The sequence below is a fragment of the Bombus impatiens genome, unplaced genomic scaffold (assembly GCF_000188095.3).
Source record: "Bombus impatiens unplaced genomic scaffold, BIMP_2.2 scf_0074, whole genome shotgun sequence".
Lineage (NCBI taxonomy): Eukaryota > Metazoa > Arthropoda > Insecta > Hymenoptera > Apidae > Bombus > Bombus impatiens.
Genome location: NT_176493.1, coordinates 346,601 through 364,508, shown reverse-complemented (window position 1 = coordinate 364,508; position 17,908 = coordinate 346,601). Strand labels below are relative to the sequence as shown.

At 32.3% G+C, this 17,908-nt stretch overlaps 4 protein-coding genes across 8 annotated transcripts in view; 2 read left to right on the top strand and 2 right to left on the bottom strand.

Moving 5' to 3' along the window:
• Positions 1 to 842: 842 nt before the first annotated feature.
• Positions 843 to 2,546, top strand: LOC105682086 (myb-like protein D). 3 transcript variants are annotated; one of them, XM_024372458.2, is made up of 3 exons: positions 844 to 1,012; positions 1,319 to 2,254; positions 2,406 to 2,546. In XM_024372458.2, the coding sequence occupies exons 2-3, from the start codon at positions 1,357 to 1,359 to the stop codon at positions 2,498 to 2,500; spliced, it is 993 nt and encodes a 330-aa protein (XP_024228226.1). In that variant the 5' UTR covers positions 844 to 1,012; positions 1,319 to 1,356; the 3' UTR covers positions 2,501 to 2,546. The 3 variants fall into 3 exon arrangements, with proteins under 3 accessions (XP_024228225.1, XP_024228226.1, XP_012249545.1); XM_012394122.3 differs by having other exon boundaries at positions 844 to 1,077; XM_024372457.2 differs by having other exon boundaries at positions 843 to 2,254.
• A 302-nt stretch (positions 2,547 to 2,848) lies between these two features.
• Positions 2,849 to 5,376, bottom strand: LOC100748562 (trafficking protein particle complex subunit 2-like protein). 2 transcript variants are annotated; one of them, XM_012394126.3, is made up of 7 exons: positions 4,608 to 5,376; positions 4,301 to 4,432; positions 3,710 to 3,760; positions 3,399 to 3,571; positions 3,238 to 3,325; positions 3,092 to 3,171; positions 2,849 to 3,002 (listed from the first exon to the last, which is right to left on the bottom strand). In XM_012394126.3, the coding sequence occupies exons 1-7, from the start codon at positions 4,644 to 4,646 to the stop codon at positions 2,951 to 2,953; spliced, it is 615 nt and encodes a 204-aa protein (XP_012249549.1). In that variant the 5' UTR covers positions 4,647 to 5,376; the 3' UTR covers positions 2,849 to 2,950. The 2 variants fall into 2 exon arrangements, with proteins under 2 accessions (XP_012249549.1, XP_024228229.1); XM_024372461.2 differs by lacking the exon at positions 4,608 to 5,376 and having other exon boundaries at positions 3,710 to 3,926; positions 4,309 to 4,432.
• A 366-nt stretch (positions 5,377 to 5,742) lies between these two features.
• LOC100748079 (transmembrane protein 70 homolog, mitochondrial) lies at positions 5,743 to 7,169 on the top strand. The gene is made up of 4 exons (XM_033324828.1): positions 5,743 to 6,110; positions 6,316 to 6,675; positions 6,751 to 7,090; positions 7,135 to 7,169. The coding sequence occupies exons 1-3, from the start codon at positions 6,003 to 6,005 to the stop codon at positions 6,997 to 6,999; spliced, it is 717 nt and encodes a 238-aa protein (XP_033180719.1). The 5' UTR covers positions 5,743 to 6,002; the 3' UTR covers positions 7,000 to 7,090; positions 7,135 to 7,169.
• Positions 7,170 to 7,417: 248 nt separating this feature from the next.
• LOC100747956 (ankyrin repeat domain-containing protein 12) overlaps positions 7,418 to 17,908 on the bottom strand; it is a 25,891-nt gene continuing 15,400 nt past the window's right edge. For both annotated transcript variants that reach the window (XM_012394120.3, XM_012394121.3), the window contains 5 exons: positions 11,590 to 11,723; positions 9,852 to 10,358; positions 8,537 to 9,598; positions 7,999 to 8,454; positions 7,418 to 7,760 (listed from right to left, as the gene is read on the bottom strand). In XM_012394120.3, the coding sequence (XP_012249543.1) occupies positions 7,581 to 7,760; positions 7,999 to 8,454; positions 8,537 to 9,598; positions 9,852 to 10,358; positions 11,590 to 11,723 (2,339 nt within the window). In that variant the 3' untranslated portion in view covers positions 7,418 to 7,580. The remainder of the gene's footprint in view (positions 7,761 to 7,998; positions 8,455 to 8,536; positions 9,599 to 9,851; positions 10,359 to 11,589; positions 11,724 to 17,908) is intronic.

Genomic DNA, 17,908 nt, shown 5'->3' with positions numbered 1-17,908 from the left:
AACGACGTCATACTCTAAGAATTTGTAAAAATTTTCAGCTCCTGGAAAATACTTTCGGTCGATTTTGTGATTTTATATTAGGAGAATATGATACCATAGGAAGCGGCACGATTTCGGCGATACGAAAAGTCAGCATTAAAAAAAAGCAATTTATTTCTATACATTTCTATTTATTAGTAAATAAATTTTTACATTTGAAAAAATTACATATTATATAAATCTGAACGATACAAACAAAACAAACCAAACATCGCGCCGTTCGTGTTTACTTTCTCAACCGTTAAGTTCTAAGACGGTTTTGTAGTCCATGAGTCGGCGCCATTCTTGAACTGTCTGTGAAACTGATCAAGTTAATACTTTTGAAAACATAAAACTTGATTGTAATTCAAAACCTTCTTTTTTCCTTCAAACAAGGAAAAAGGCATAAAAGATAAAAGATGAAGTTTATAAATCTAAAAGCTTCTTACAGCGTCTTTTGTGAGCACGAATTTTGGGAGCATGAATTAATATAATTGTTGAAATAATTTTTGCCATATTTTCAATCATATAATATTGATCGTATTTGATTGTTTGACATTAAATGATATCATTTGTGTTATAAATTGAGAAAATTGTTTGTTGTATTTAATGAACTTAATTTTGGAACCTACCATTTATATAAAGATTATTCTATCCATTTTCTGTAACCTTTTCTCATTTTCAATCAAATTATCTACAAAACTATCATTGAATTATTCGACATTAATCAGTAAAGAAATCTTGTATCTTTTGCGATGTATTGTTTATATTAAAGATCGAGTTTTTTATTAAAACTTGTTTTACGTTATAATAAAATCTGTTTTAGTGAATATACAAATTATTGGAATTATATCACTCATTATATGTTAATATCAAAATTTGTTGGTAAACAAAACACTCTGGAAGTTAAATATAACGTATTTCAAAGTAGTATTTGCATTTCTTCTCATCCGATACACGTCAAGAGATCAACGACTACGAGTATACGAAAACAGTAAGTTGAAATAGAAGATATGGAACAAGCGAATTCCATAAGTTCTACAGATGAAACATATAGTTGTGAGTGGCAACATTTTTTAATAAAAAAAATGAATGGCAGAAATTTATTTTAAACATATTCTTTGCATAAAAATTCATATTTTGTTTATAACATAAATATTATTTAATATAATTACACAAAATTTGTTTTAATTTCAATTTATTAGCTAAAAATTAATGTATTTTTTAATAAGGAGAACTTTAATAAACCAAAAGCAAGAATACTTTCCTGCAAATAATCAAAGTATATTATTTTATCTAGGCAAAAGATCAAGTTCAAGAATAAATTTAAATGATGCTATGTTTATGTCAATTAATGACGAGGTCTTTTCATACTCGGATAACGAATGTTTTCATGATATATTAGATTCTAGTATCTCATTAAGGAATGAAGACACAGAAATCGACATATCAGTTGCAACTAATACAGAAGGAAGCAAACATATTTCAAGTATATTTGAATACAATGATAGCACAAGTCTGTTTTCTTTACCTCGTACAAAATCTGATTCAGATTATATAAGCAATAACCTTACGAATGATTTTTTACAAAATTCAAGTAATTTGCAACATCAACAAGACATGGACACTGAAAAAGATAATTGCAAGACAAATAAAGATGTTTCATTAAGAACACTATTAAGGCAGATGCTCGATGAAATTTTAGGAAGACATGACTCTACAAAACAATTAGGCAAAACTTATATTAACAGACATTCAAGCAATGAGTTTTTATCAAATAATGGCAACTTAACAGACAAATCGGACAGTTCTTTTGAAATAAATAATAATGACCCAGTATGTCAAACACAAAAATTTAATAATATGGCGACAACTTCAATTAATAATATAAATAACTATAGTAAAAGTAAAATTTCATCTTCATTTAATACATCTTCTTTAGACAGATTCAATTCTGAGCAATTAATTACAATATTGGAGGATTCCAATGAAAGTAGTAGCAATTCAGAACTGAACGATTCTCAGGAGTACTCTGGGAGATGTATAGGCAAATTAAAACATTTCTTTCCTCGTAAAGTAGTAAATAAATGGATGAACAGAAAGATATTTACCACCAGTGATATTAGTGAGATAAGTGATGCCACTACTATGTCTTCAAACATATCAACTGATATCGAAATACTAAGTAAAGAAATTTTAAAAAAAGCAGATAATGTACTTGAAAACAGGAATGAGAGTAAGTAATCTTAATATTTAAATTAAAAAAATAAATAAATAATATTTAAATATAAACACATAAATACAAAAATAATTTCTTTATGCAAAAATTATATCTCACTATAAGAACTGATAACAATTTGTTATATAGTAATGTTTAATTCTTTCAGGATTCGATGTAAAACGGTCGTCAGTGTGCAAATTATGCGGGGTACATAAATTATTTCTAATTCCTTTCATAACTATAACTCCTTCAACTCCTTAAAAGATTTCTAGATAAATAAACTATTTAATTTCAAATTTTAAAAATACTTTTAGTGTTTATTATTTAATATTCTTTTCAATCGTTCAATACTAGACTCAATCCTGTTGAAAATTTCAATCATGAAAATAAAATTTTATCAACATAATAATCGTTTCAAACAAAATTTGCTACTAAATAATCTTTGTATATCAGAAAATTATCAAAAAACAAATAATAAAGAGTTACCATTTCTTAAAAATAGCTAAAACAGAAATGGATAGAAAATACAGAAGCTTACTATAGTATTACAAAGTTAAAGACTAAAAAGATAAATTACAGTTTAACATAATAAATTTTGTAATAAGTTACTATACATTTTATCAAAGCAAAAAGATTTGTAATAATTTTTACATAATTTAATGATATCTATTTGAAATATATTCACAATATATTAAGTTCAAATATAATCTATTAAAAAGGTGATATAATACCCATTATATCCATTACTGCTAAATCAAAAGACCTAAAATGATATATATGCATTGATTGTAATATATTAAAATTTGCTATATACATTAAAGTAATACTATTAACTAAATTAAATGAACTTACTTGGAATTCAATTGATCACCTGGAATGTAAAATGGATTGCATACAGCATTAGAATAAGCCGCATGCAATTTCTTAAAAATCTGCAAAGTATAGATTTACATATATTAAATATGGTTCTTTTATTATATGATTTATAAAACATTTACCATTTTTACATCATTATCTCTCAGAGACGTGTTTGATGAATGAGACACAATAATAAATTTGATTTTTGTATTAGTAGCATAACCATATCTGAAATTGTACAAAGAAATACTATGTAAAAAACATAATATATTTGAAGATGCAATACATGTTACATATGTACATTTTATATTCTTCAGTAGCATATAATAAATTTAAATACAAATCTCGTATATCAATAGCAGTTTTATTTCCAACATTTAATTTTTCTTCTATAATATCAATTGACGTATGAACTTTGCAATGAAATTGCAATGCCAATGATTCATCTACACATCTAATATATTTTGGAGAATTCTGCAAATAAGTAGTTTGGAACACGTATTATTATTACTATCGAATTTCAAAACCACAATATTTTTTGATTTGTATCATTTATTAACTAAAGATTTTGCACATTTATTAACATTCCAACCTTAAAAGATGTGTACTTACATCTTTTCCGATTACAGCTACACAAATGGCCATATTTATGAATCTTATAAACTTACAACATTATAATTCATAACAAAACATTTTTAATAATTGAGATTGAAAACTTCAATTTTTGTAAAGATCATTACACACGTAAAGGCTTTTTTGTCAAGACCACACACATAAGTATTGTTTAGATGTCACAACATATAGGTTATGCCACCATTTTTGACAACTGCTGATAATGACTGCTGTTAATGAATGATTAAACAGTTCTTAGTAAAATTAATAATCATACAATTATGTTATAAAACATTGCATTGTTTTGCAATAAAATAACAACAACAAATGTATAGGTTTGGTAAAAACATTAATTGTATTTATAAACATGATATACGAATCATTTCATTTTTAACCATAGAAACCAATAGAAACCATAAAATTGATTGAAAAATAAAATTATAAGGAAAATTAATTTTTAATTTGTATTTTGTGTCTATATTTAAACATATGAGTACAATATAATGTAATACAATATCATTCTTTATAATATCTTTTCTTTAAAGTTCTATACTTGCGTAGCATATACAAAGTTTCTAATTCTTTGATAACAAAATTACCATGAGCCAACATTTTATCAATTTTCTCAGGATCACGTTCTTGTTTATTTTTTTCAAAAGCTTTTCTTAGATTTCCTTTGAAAACATTATAACCTCTTGGATAGTCACGACCCATATACAAGAGCTAAAGGCATAAAAAAATATTGTTATTTATATTTATAATAATAAAATGGATAAACAATATCTTCTTTTATGTGTAATTTTCGTTATGTATTATTATATCGCACAGCTATTTTATTTTAAAATAACATTTAATTTTTTAATAAATTATAACGAAGTTGTAATATTATATTTCATACCGTCTTGTATAGTTGGATAACTTTAGTACGTTGAGACATCGATTAAAATAATAATTATAAGTATTAATCAATTAATGAATATTTTCTTGGTCATGTACATATACATGTACATATATGTTGGTTATGTATGTGCGCAATATGTATTTACACTTTAATTGAACAATATATATATAATTTCTAATGTATAGAAATTGTTTTAAAATATTCGAAACAGTTTATTGTTAAACACAATATTGTTAGTTCCATTACTTTAAATAATATTACAAATGCAAAGAAACGCTAGGAAAGCATTTCTGCTTATTTCGTACTTCTGATATTGCGAAATGAAACGCATGTTATTAACCAATCACATTATAACTCATTCTTTTATTGAAGTAAATAAAAGATGAAAAATCGTGTTGTGATTGTTAATTAATTATAATTAATTAATTAGAATAGCGATTTTTAACCTGTGGCAGACTTTTGGGGAACTACGAAATCCTTACATACGCAAATTATTGTACTATACGAATAAAAATTATTTATTGTATTTATTTATTTATAATGAATCTCTTATCGCGAAGAAGGTTATTAATGAACAGTTGATGAGTGTTTTAAATACATATTTAGCACATTAAGAATTTAAATATTGAGTTAAGTCTTAGGGATCGGTAACAATAAAAAATTATTCAAAGAGGATTCGTGATAAACAAAAGGTAGAATGAATATAAGAACTGCTAAACTAAATTATAGAGTTGCGTGTCCGTTCTTGTTACACATGGAGCGCTAAGCGCTCCGCTCGTGATGATGTGGTGACATAACAATTCGTAAATGAATTTTATATATTTTTATAGGAAAATAATTTTTATATTATCTTTTTTATTTTACAAAGCTTTTGCTTGAAAATATCTAGAAATATATGTTGGAATTAAACTATAGAACATAGTTATAAGAAGAAGATCTAATGCCTGATCTTAAATTGCACTTACTATTATAAGGATTTCTGTACAAAACTAATAATAAAAATAATTTCGACTTACAATACCACTCTTTTGCTAATTTACCACAGATAAACTTTACATCAATGTAATATGGAATTTATTATGTTCTGATTTTTTAAAAATTTTGCTCTAAATGAGTAATCAAGTTATTAATTCATTGCATTAATTTATCTTATAGTTATTTTTGTATCGTATAGTTGACATTTGCTTCTAACTTTGTTGATGTTTCATAGTTTTACGTATTATATAATATTTTTTTTGTTTTCATTTGTTTCCTGCAAGTTGTTCGGAAAAAACTGAACACTCTATATATGAACAATTTGAAGCTTCTCTGTTAATGGCGATTTTATAAGATTCCTATTCTATATTTAAATAATTTAAATAATCCAAAATAAACTGCAGTTAATTATTAACCATGGCTTTACTTTTGCGGAGTTGCATTTTATACCAAAGGAAACTGTTCATGAAAGAAATTATTACATTTAAACGGACGTCTATGTATTATACGTGCGGAAACGTCAAGGTTAGAAATTCTTTTTAAGAAGTATTTTATTTTTATGAAGTTATCAATGAATATATGTGTGTTATAAGCTTTATTCTAATTATTCTTTCACTCTATGTATATTTATAACCTTTTTGTATATTATTTCATGATTTATATGATACATTTCAAAATACAAATTTTATTTTGTAAAGTAACACAGAAATATATATTTCTTACGTTACAGAAATTTATACCATGTTTGCAAGTAAGGCATGTTTCTGATAAACACAGTGAAAGAAACACTAGTGTAAGAGAAATGATATACAATGGAGCAGTAACAAATAAAGTCCGTAATATTAAAATGTTTTCCTTGTTATCATCAGTTTTATCAGTAATTTGTCAACCAATTATTTACATGAAGATTTTAGAAGAAGATAATGCAATAAGTGTAGGAACATTATTTGCACTATTAAATATACTTACTATAAGTAGTCCTCTTTTAGTACATTTCTTAACAAAAAGATATGTAATTGAAATGTATCATTATCCTAACAAAGAGAAGTATACCGCCGAATTATATACATTTTTTTGCAAAAAAAGAGAGGTATTTATGTCTCTTTAAACTTATTTATTACTTAATTAAGCTATTTTGTATAAAATTATGATTTGTATATTACAGATAACATTTACTCCAAATGATGTTATTGAACCTAAAACACGAATTACAGGGGCACTTACAACCTGTATTGCAGGTGGTAAACCTTTGCTTTTTGATGAAAGCTGTTTTATAGATCCCAAACATTATAAAATTATTATGAATTATAATAAACCAACAGATTTTGAAATAGAGCAGTTACGTATTACTGCGATCAATCAACCACAAGATAAAAGAATAACAATGGGAAACAAAAATGAAGAACAGAAATAATTTGACAAGTATAGTTTCATTTATTACACGGCTTTTTAGTCTAAATTTTTATACATTATTTAAAAGCACTATATAAGTTGCTAGGTACAAAATATATACGTTGTTACGTATATATTTACATTAATAACGTAATAAATATATACGTTATTACGAGAGACTGTATATTAAAAGATACAGTACCAAATTACTAACGTATGAGATTGTACAGTTATTGAATTTGTAAAATATTGCAAATCATCCGATGATATAATTTTCATGTGTTTATCCTTTTAATTATATAATGCGTTAATAAAACATATTAAGTATTAAACATAAACAAAAATAATTTATATAATGTGTTACATAAATTTTGAAAAGTTAGTTAAAAATATAAATATAATGTAATACATAATCTAATTAGAGTCAAATGTTTTTTAAATATAGCCTCCTTGTGTAACAATAGTTTTAAGAGCAGTACAATGTAATTACAAAGAACGGCAAATACATTATTAAAGAGATCACAGATTATAATTATGTATATCCTTCGAGATTATTTCAAAGGAATGAGCGAAACGTCTCGAGTCAATTGTAATCACTATACACTAAGCTGGGAGTAAATCGAAGTCATCTGAAACATGCACCATCGGAACGTGAATATCTTCTATTTGTGGTGTTGCTTTGAATTCACATAATCCAACTTCCTTTAATTTCCATTCCCAATCCATTCTTTGTACAGCATGTAATGATTCCGCTTCATTATGATGCCTGAGTAACATTGCTTCCTAAAATAGTAATTTTTTCTTTAATTTTATCCTAACTTAGATAAATCAATATTTAATGAAACATTTATCAATGTATTACATCTTATTAAACTGATACTCATGGAAAAAAGATTATCAGTCGGTTTTTACGTAACATGAATTAATTTAACCTGAATAATTAAAGACAATATATATATTTATAGTTGTCTAATCTATATAATTCAGGTATAAATATTATAATAACCGCTATAATTTTTACCTTAATCTTCTCCCATTTATCATCTACATCTTGTAACCAACTCAAGAATAATCTACCATTGTATCTACTCCTTGCGTTTCTATCTTTCTCTTCTTGTTCTGGAGTAATAACATTATAAACTTCCTCATCCTTTAATATCGTACAAACAGAGAAGGGAAGGGATTGATTGGCTAGAGCTCTAGCAGCTCTGCCATGTACTCTAAGGATTTCTTGTTCTACCGACAAAACTAGCTTTTCTTTTTCAACAACATGCTGCATTCTAAGACGATATCTCTCTTTTTCTTGTTCAATATACAAGTCCTTCATAGCGCCTTGCAATCCAACCGGAGGATTAACATTGGGCTCTTTATTTGCATTCCCAGCTAACACGTATGTACAACGATTCATTAAATAATCTTTAAACCCCTGAGGTGGTTTTGGTTGAACTGGAAAAAGGCCTTTTCTCCTTCGTTCAATCTAAAAGAGAGAAAATGTACTTACGATATATTTTTTATAAAAAGAATTGTTGAAATATATTAAAAACGGCAAATATACGAACCTGTTTTCTAATGTTTAAAAACAATTGATAACAATTAGTAATTGGTTGGTCATGTGGATGAACTTCTGGACCCGTATTTGTTGCTTCAGATGCTTCATTAGAGGCAGCGGTAGCAGCTTGTTGTGCTTCTTTATTAGGTTTCATTTTTCTTTTTCTAGGATGAAGTTCAACCGGTGGTGCCGGGGTGCCTACATTTGACGTCGTCGATGAGGTAGTAGTAGAAGTATTTTCAGAATTTTCGGTACCGCTATCTTTTTGACATTTTCCACTAATTTCGTTGTTTTTCTCGGATTTTTCTGTCATAATGTTTGTTTTCGAAGTCGTGCCGCAATTTGAGACTTCCGTTGAGGTATTTTTATTCGATTCAGAACCAGGAGTTTCAGGTGTTGGTGAATGATGCCTCTGTTGTGGTGATGAATTATTGGAACGATCCGTCGAAGTAGTTACTGGTAATGGAGACGAGTTCGAATAACTTCCATTTCCTGAAGAAGAGGAGGTTTCTTTCAAGGTTGCTGATCCATTACTCCCATTACCGGATCTATGTGAACTTCTCAACACTCTTTGGTGATGCGTTGATCTTTCTTCTCCGTGTAAGGCACCACTGAAATCTTTCTTATCCTCATTTTTTGTATTATTTCCGCTTTCTGTAGGACTCGTTGTTCCACTAGTGGATTGACTCTGTTCTTTATCCGTTGAATCATTACTGTTAGAACTGGCAACTACATAGGGCAACTGATGACTCCTATTAGATGTGCTCTTTCCGTTTCTATTGCCCTGCTCTTGCTCGGACGTAGTACTTTGTGGAATAACTATCTTCAAAGGTGGTACTTTAGGAGCTGAATTGGAATCTGATCCTTTAGACCGATCGTCCTCACCATCGGATTCTGGAGGTGCTGGTGTTGTTGTTTTAGAGCTAATCGTTGAACCAGACGGATTAGAAGGCTTTGGACTACTTGCCATTGAAGAAGTACTTGGACTTTTCCTGTCCGTACTAATCGAAGTTGTGTTTTGATTGTTCTTGCTCGATGTTGCGCCAGATCCTTGTTTTCCCGACTTTGTACACTACAAAGAAAGGAAAAATACTAGATTAATATTAATTTATTACTAATTACAGCATCATTAAACAATTATCTTAAAAAAAAGAAACGAATGTGCAGCATACATATATTCCTCTTAGCATCATAAATTTTATTTTACACATTTTGTCGTACAGTAATCAATTTACGAATGATTTCAGTTTGTTCTCATTTATTTCTTCCGCCGATTATATAAATAGTTTAATTATATATTTTATAGCTAATAACAATAAACAAACCTTTTCTCCAGTATTAGCGGAATTTCTACCAGTGCTTTGTCTTCCAGTGGTGGTGCCTTTTAAATTTTCTTTCGCAGGTTCTGAATCTTTTCGTTTCTTCCGACGAATCTCTTCGTCCTGTTCCTCCGCATTGTCGCTTTCAAACGCGCGCTTAGACGAAGGCGACGCTGAAACCGCAGGAGCATCATCGGTAGTAATCGATGCGGTCGCTGTTTCACCAGAAGATGTTGTCGCACTACCAGCAGTAGACACGTTGTTACCACTACTCTGACTCCCTTGATTGTTAGCAGACTTGTTACCATCTTTATCTTTCTCGGGATTAGGATTCGGCGACGAGCTTGCACCCCTAACTGGTGTTGGCTCTTTCGAACTTTTGAATTCATACACGTCGCCACTGTCACCGGTAGATGATGTGTTTCCAGAGGTACTGGAGCCCGAGACGGCATTCACGGTCCCTGACGAGACGTTTGACGACGTCTTCGACGAAGTTTCCATTTGACCTTGATTCTGTAAATGCATGTTTAAAAAATGATACAATTTCTTGACGCAATGCGCAAATCATACACATTCTTTATCGTTACTACAAATAACGTACAATTTGTAAAATACAAATATTTTTTTGCTTGTTAGCATTTTACACGTTATCGTATATTCCATTAATTCCAATGTAAGTATAATATTTATCGTCATACTTCTTAACAATGACCTCGGTACTGTTCGCTAATCGATGCGCATCTTTTAAACGTCATTCTTACAAACCCGTATTTAAACGAGTGGCAAAGTTAATTTGCGCTAAGTGTCAGCGAAAACTTAGAACATTAAGTAAAAAACATCACTAATATATTTATTCAGTACATCGGTTAGTGTTTTTCTTTTTATATACAATTCCTATTAACAAGTCTTAACTATGTACTATGTATTTTATACATCATCGAAGCTCCTGTGATTGCTTTGGTCAGTTAAATTGAATTAACGATTGTTTCTTAATGTCCCAGGTTCTCGTAAACATAAAAATTTAACGTTATTCGTAACGATCGTTCCAAACCACAGATTTTCATCGAAGAGACCTATCAAGTACTGAAGTACACACACACGCACACGTACGCACACACACCAGACATATACAGGGTGTCCCAGTATTAATGATACAACCGTGATTCTATATGAAAAAATATATCGGAAATATAAGATAAATATTTTTCATTTGACGTTTTATTTTCGCGGAAAATCTACATTGAAAATTCGTTTAGCATATGTGAATCTGGCTAGTTACCGATTAGCTAGAAGTAAACAATCGGTAGAAGATTGTTCTACATGTGAAAATGTGTAAAAATTTTGGGATACAATTTCTCGATTTAAGGTCTCATTTTCAACAAAATAAAGCTCAAAATAAAGCATATTCAATTAAGAATTGGCCCAGTACGCACGTCTGATAAATTTTCAAATTTATGTGTCTCTGAAACAAAGAGTCTTATGAACAAATTTTATTCTACATTTTCGACTCGTTTTCACAGATACAATAACTCCTATCGATTATTTACTTCTGTCTCATCCGATTCAATCAGCCAAGTTCAACTATACTCGATAAATCTACAAACTCGCTTTAAACGAAGCGTTATATCTTATTCTATATTTTCTATTTGTATTCCCGCATATATACAGAATCAATCACCTTGTTGCCGATTACCATCAATACCGGTATACCCCGGTACATATTCACGTATGTACATATGTATACCTGTGCGTTTATGCCGCCTTGACGGGAGTTAGTAGCACCCCCTCCTTTCTTTTCATCCCTCGCTCCTCGCACCTGGTTGAGCCGAAGCGTCACCCTCGGCGAGCTTCCAGACTGCCCGGTTCCCGATCTATCGACTGTGGATAAAAGAAAATGCCGGTTAATTGCAAGAACAACGACGAAATAACAGGGGAATGAGTTTCCACGAAACCAGTATTCCTCTGGCATCGAGGGAGAGGGAGAGATGGAGGATGGTTGAAGTTGAAGGAACCGAGAAAAGAGAGAAAAAGAAATTGATAGAAAGAAGAGGACGCAATAGAAGGTAAGTGAAAAGGAGAGGAGGAAACCATTCGAAAGAAAGAAGGACAAAGATGGTAAGAGATCCAGAGAGGAATGAGCCGCTGCTTGCTATCATTGAGGGTACGGCCGTTAATCACAGGGACCCCCGGGAGAACGAGTTCCTCGAGGAGAGTGAGGGGCATCCCGATCCGCGATCGATTCATTAGTGGCCTTTAACCGAACGATCGCGTTACAGGAAGGCATGCCATATTAAACCTTTTATTCGCTTGGTTGCGGTACGCGATCAGTACAATAAGCGAAATTTATCGACCGATGGAATCGAGATTAATCTTTCGAGTATTTTATTTCCGAAATTTCTCTCCTGTTGTAGTAATCAGTTATTTACATATTCATTATTTATTTTAGTTAATTGATTAATTGTACATCGCCTTATATATTTTATATATTTTGCCCTGGAAGTCGAAATAATTTAAAATACCGTAACATTTAATTTTTGCGAAATATTACATCATATTTGCGCATCTTTTTTTTAATAACGTTACTCAGGTCGTTCGTGTTGTTGAACATTTTGCAGTTCACGAAATGTACCTTATCTTTATCTTATTTATCATTCTAAAAAAATAGTAACGTAGCTGATAAAATTGATCAATGGCTGTCATCGTGACAGTCAACGTGTTAATTATTTTGTTCCTATAAATTAGTTGTTCAGAAATCTCACTCTTGTATGTGAACGTGTATTACGCATATCAATATTTACAAAAGCATTTTACAGAGCAAGAACAATTTATCATCGAGTAGGATAATTTTCGGACTTTTGCACGATTTGATGGTGAAGGTTAGATCGTTAGAAGTCGGTAAAGTTTAGCGATCGGACTATCTCAGTTAGAGAGTCAAAGGCCAGAATACCTCGATTAAGTGGCAAACGCAAATGGAATACTAAAATTATAGTGTACGTGACAAGCGTACGTTCATTAGGTGTACGAAAGGATCCATCGCGAGATACAATTACGTTCGCCAACATAATCGTATTTTAACGGGCGGAATTGGCCCGAGAGATTCGCGAGCCGAGCGGGAAAACGGATTCCGTGGCGTAGCAATAATACGAGGCTTGTCCCGGTGATTTCATGGAACGCTTGTTTCGAGAGATTCTAGGATACCGTGCAATGTTGAAAGCGATGCTGACGCAAGCACTGCTCTCGATCAATATATAATTAAATCTACGAGTTAACGCGAACGTCACTCTATAATTGCAGAATTCAGGATCAATACCTATGCCGAATTGCATGAAAACGTTGCACGTTTAATATCGATTCTACTCTAAGATAATCTCTAAATAGCATCGTACTTTTATTAAGATCTCTTTCGTTTGGTCATTGATCGTAGTTCCCCCTCCCATCTGCACCATGTTCCTTCCTCTCTCTCTCTCCCTCCCTCTCGCTCTTTCGGAAGAGGGAATTGTGCCAATGAAACTTGGCGCTTGCGAATAGTGTATCCCAAAATACACCAACTTCGCTAGTCAATGAATTCGTAGTTGTTCGCCGCCTCTTACAACGCTGACGATTCACGGAAATGATTTCACCGTATACAGATGCCTTGATGCTTTTTAATTACTTTAGAAAATTCCGTTCGACTTGATCGCATCGGCCGAAAAGAGTATTCTGATTCGTTTTTAAACCGTTTAGTAGATCGGAAGACGAAGGTCTTGCGACCACTTACGGTGAAATAAAAAATATGAATTTAAAATGGAAATTACTTTGTTTATTATTGCGCGTTGGAAGAATTCTATACATAAGTATACAAATAAAGATTATTTTGCTTATTGTTACGTATAGAGAGAATTCTATACGTTACTTTCATAACGCATGCCCAGTAAAGATGCCTTGAAAATTGAAAGTTGTAACAATCTTTAGCCCGAGTAATTAAAAAAAAGCCTTAAAGTATTATGTTTCACATGAATTATCGCGTGATGTTCCGCCACTGGAATCTACAAACAATACCCTCGAATCACAGTAGGCACATAGTGACGCTTCACATTAGTCGATGCTCCTTTTAATCGATCGAAATTGAAACAAATATGTTTATCGCTAGTGTCGCGGCTACGCACGTAGCACAATGTTAGATTGTTGCATAAATATAGCGGGATTGTAAATTAAACCATTAATCAGCGACATCGATTGATAATAACCGCACCCAAAACCCTACCCATCTTATAGAAGACCTTCAATTTTAGACTGCAAAAATCACCTGCGTATTGATATATAAAATTTCCTTATACTGAGTTCTCCTTTCGTTAGGATAGGCGTTTTGAATAATATGTTCGGGATTTGAAGTGGTCGTCCGTTTATTACTCGGACAACAAATCTACCTTTTTTGGGAAAGTCCGAATTACCTACTTTCCAAAGCTGTAAACTTTACAATGCGGACCTCATTAAGAGGTTAAAACACACCCTAAGTGCCCGATGGGTCAGGTAAAAGGTAAACAGGTGGCAATAGCAGAGGATATGCGCCCACGAGAGTACACAATTAAATCATGGAAAACCCGGGGACGAAAAATCAGTACATAAGGACGAAACGAAGTTTCTGGTGGCAGATTCCACAACATCTTACAACAGTTTTCATGAGAACGTTAATCTCTTCTTGTATACTAAAAAGTGCAAATAAATAACCAAACTATACTACTACTTGATATATTTAATTTATCTACACCTTGAGCGTTAATGTCGTTCAAGGTTCGCGATATTAACCGATCGATTACAATCTGACTGATTGTTAGTTGAGAATTCGCAACATATTGGTCCTTCGAGCCGGATTAACGAGGTCCGCGTCGTAAGGTTTACAACTTGGGGAAGTAGGCAATTCGAACTTTCCCAAAACAGGTATATGTGTTGTCCGAGTCATAAACGGACAGCCATTCCAAATCCCAAACAGAATATTATAAAAAATTGTTTAAAGATTATAAAGACTCATAAATCTGAATTTTTGACGATAGATACACATATTTATAAATAAATAGGATAAGTAAACTAATTATAGCAATTAAACTAAATGAATAACTTTTATATGAAACTAATAACACTTAATGCGCGCTTTAACGAACTTATTATTCGACCTAATAAAATCTATGCATCGTATGAAAAATAGCAAATTGTGCAATTTCAGAATCTGTTTTCCAGATTGCGTGCTATATATATACAATCTTTCTAGATACATTACAAAAGGAGAAGTAATTCTGAATTAATGCAATACGATTCTAAATGAAATCTCGGACTTTTTATCTCCACCGTATGTTGCGAATTACTGTTTTCACTCTCGAAACATGTAAACTTTAACACCTGACCGATTTTATGACCTCCCTATATCTCTCTCAAAGGCATTACATATTTATGGAACTTTCTTACCGAGAAACGACGATAAGCAAATATCACAGTGTATCCGACGTACGTGCTTCTCGGAATGCAACGTATATTATTTCATAGTGTGTATGTACATATGTACACATATACGCTCCGCCCTCCCACTTCCTGCGCGATAGAAGAAATCTGTCTTCAAGGGAGTGAATCATTAATACGTTAAAAAAGCTATCGAGCGAGACGATTTATCAATCACGTCGTACTAATCGAGATGATTATATTTCACGATTCGCTAAATACATGTATTATGTAAATATCACGCGCTCAGAATAACATGTAAATCTCCATAAAACGTAATCACACGCAAGAGAAGTTAACTATAATATTAACGTTCGACAGATCAAATATTGAAAATCGATGAGATAGCTGAAAAGATAAGATTTATAAAATACACGCGGAATTGTTTTATATATCGTTGAAGGAATATACTAGAAGTCGTTTATTCTGTTCGCTTTCGTTCCTGACCTTGCAAAACACAAATCGAGAGTTAGTTTTTATCCGACGAATGAAGATATCATACCCTTTTTGACCGATAACGAAACGCGTTTTATCGGATATTGTTTGCAGGAGAAGTTCATTAACTTGTAGCAACAAAGATAATTGTACGATCGATGACAATTATCTTTTGACATGCCACACAAATCATTGCATTAAAATTATATATAATACTTCACATATACATATATATACATATATACATACATATACATATATAATACACAAAATACATATATAATACTTCAATTAATTCAATTAAACGTAAACGTCTTGCATAAGTATATAACATTGTTTCTATCTTTCTGCTTTAAAAAAACAAATATATATACGTAAAAATGTATGTACATATTATCGTTCTTGAAAACATTATTATACCGCGATTAAAACAAGATTTGCAGATGAACAATTCGTAATGGCCGATCGACTAGTGAAGTACTGATCTAAATCCAATTATCGATCAGCTCAATGACAAAATGTTACAACGAGAATCAAGGTCAACCGAGATACTGCTCTGTAAAATGTCGTTGTTTCCTCCTACGGACTATCTGTCAGTTCCTATTGCGAAAGATTAGCATATCGTTAAGCTGAAGTTTAAAAGATTTCAGCTACATTGAAAGCGAGCGTAGCGAACATGCTATATCATGTTTCCAACATGTTCCGCGAAATGAACGAGACAAACTACGCAACCGGTTTTGTTCCTCGCTACGTACGTTTAATTGTCGCGGTTAAACATTTCCTAGTCTTCGATTTGACTTTGTTAACGACCAATAAACTGCGAAGACTGCGATATTGACACGATTTTTGCGTTAACGGTTTCGACGTAGAAGCCTGCAATATTAATCACAAGTATAAATCATCTAGATCAGAAATTTTCAACCAGTATGCCGCGGAAATACTTAAAAACATGTGATAAGTTAATTACATTTATTATTATGCATTTAGTCACTTACACTGTCAAATAAATAAGTGATAACAACCAGTGCAACAAAATCTATTCGGTGTAAATGCCCTTACTTGTACCAAACATAATTTTGGAAAAGATTGAAAATCACTGATTTAGACACCTGTATCTTATCCGGAATTGTTCAAAATAATAATTCAACTCCTGACTTTAGAAGAAAAAGATAAAGAAACAAAAAGGTATGCGATATTGACACGATTTTTACGTTAGCCACGGTTTCAACATAGATGACCACAATATTGAATTATTAATTGTGAATATAAATCATTTAGACTTCTGAACCTTAAAATGTATACTTGTACCAAAATCATTCAACACAAAAATTCGGTTTCCGATTACAGAATTAAAAGACAAACGAGACGTAAATAACCCAAGGTAGCTTGTTAGAAAATGGTGCGCTGTTGCAATAACTGCAACACAGACCCCTTTCGGAGGTACGATCACCCTAGTGGTGTCGATGGACGCAGCCCGCGAGCGCAAACGTGTCCAATGTACTTGCCAGTCAGCATGCTCGCTCGCTCGCTCGCTCGCGCGCGCTCTCTCTCTCTCTCTCTCTCGCTCTCTCACCTTCTCCCTCTTTTTCTCCCCCTTCTCTCACCTCGTACAAGTCTGCCTTTGTCCCTCTCTCGTTCGACAGCAAAGAGAACAGCAGCGAAGAGATGTATTCCAAGGTTCAGCACTCCTGGTTCGCGACTGACGCTTCTTTCTAGGTTGATATCGAATGTCGTCGGTAAACGGGACGTCGACTCGATGGAACGACGCACGTTAAGAGAGTAGAAACACGCGCTAAGCCACGTGGTCGACGGTACTTGCTGGTAACGGTACTTTTGGATCAAACGATGGCAGCCAGAGTGTTTCGAACGTGTACAAACGTAACCACGAGCGCATACCTGCTCCCGCGACGGACCACCAACTAATACGGCTCCTGACGATACAATGATTCTCGATTGATAATCGCGGAATAATATAATGGGCAAAAAAGGACAATGTGACGATCGAGCGTAGAATACAAAAAGTATACAGGCCGACGAGAAGTTCAGTAACCGTCGAAGCAGCGTGTGTACACTACTGCCACTCGTACGGCTCCCACACAACGCGCTAGAGCGAAGACACTGACGATGAGAGAGCTAAGAGAGAGAGGAACCGGCTCGCG

Bases quoted from the DNA above. Each gene is read 5' to 3' on its own strand.
- LOC100748079 (XM_033324828.1), top strand. From the start codon at position 6,003: ATGGCTTTACTTTTGCGGAGTTGCATTTTATACCAAAGGAAACTGTTC. The intron at 6,111-6,315 runs GTTAGAAATTCT...CTTACGTTACAG, and splicing joins ATACGTGCGGAAACGTCAAG to AAATTTATACCATGTTTGCA. The intron at 6,676-6,750 runs GTATTTATGTCT...TGTATATTACAG, and splicing joins TTTTTTGCAAAAAAAGAGAG to ATAACATTTACTCCAAATGA.
- LOC105682086 (XM_024372457.2), top strand. From the start codon at position 1,234: ATGTATTTTTTAATAAGGAGAACTTTAATAAACCAAAAGCAAGAATAC. The intron at 2,255-2,405 runs GTAAGTAATCTT...TAATTCTTTCAG, and splicing joins ACTTGAAAACAGGAATGAGA to GATTCGATGTAAAACGGTCG.
- LOC100748562 (XM_012394126.3), bottom strand. From the start codon at position 4,646: ATGTCTCAACGTACTAAAGTTATCCAACTATACAAGACG. The intron at 3,172-3,237 runs GTAAATGTTTTA...TATACTTTGCAG, and splicing joins GAGATAATGATGTAAAAATG to ATTTTTAAGAAATTGCATGC. The intron at 3,003-3,091 runs GTAAGTTCATTT...ATATCATTTTAG, and splicing joins GGTGATCAATTGAATTCCAA to GTCTTTTGATTTAGCAGTAA.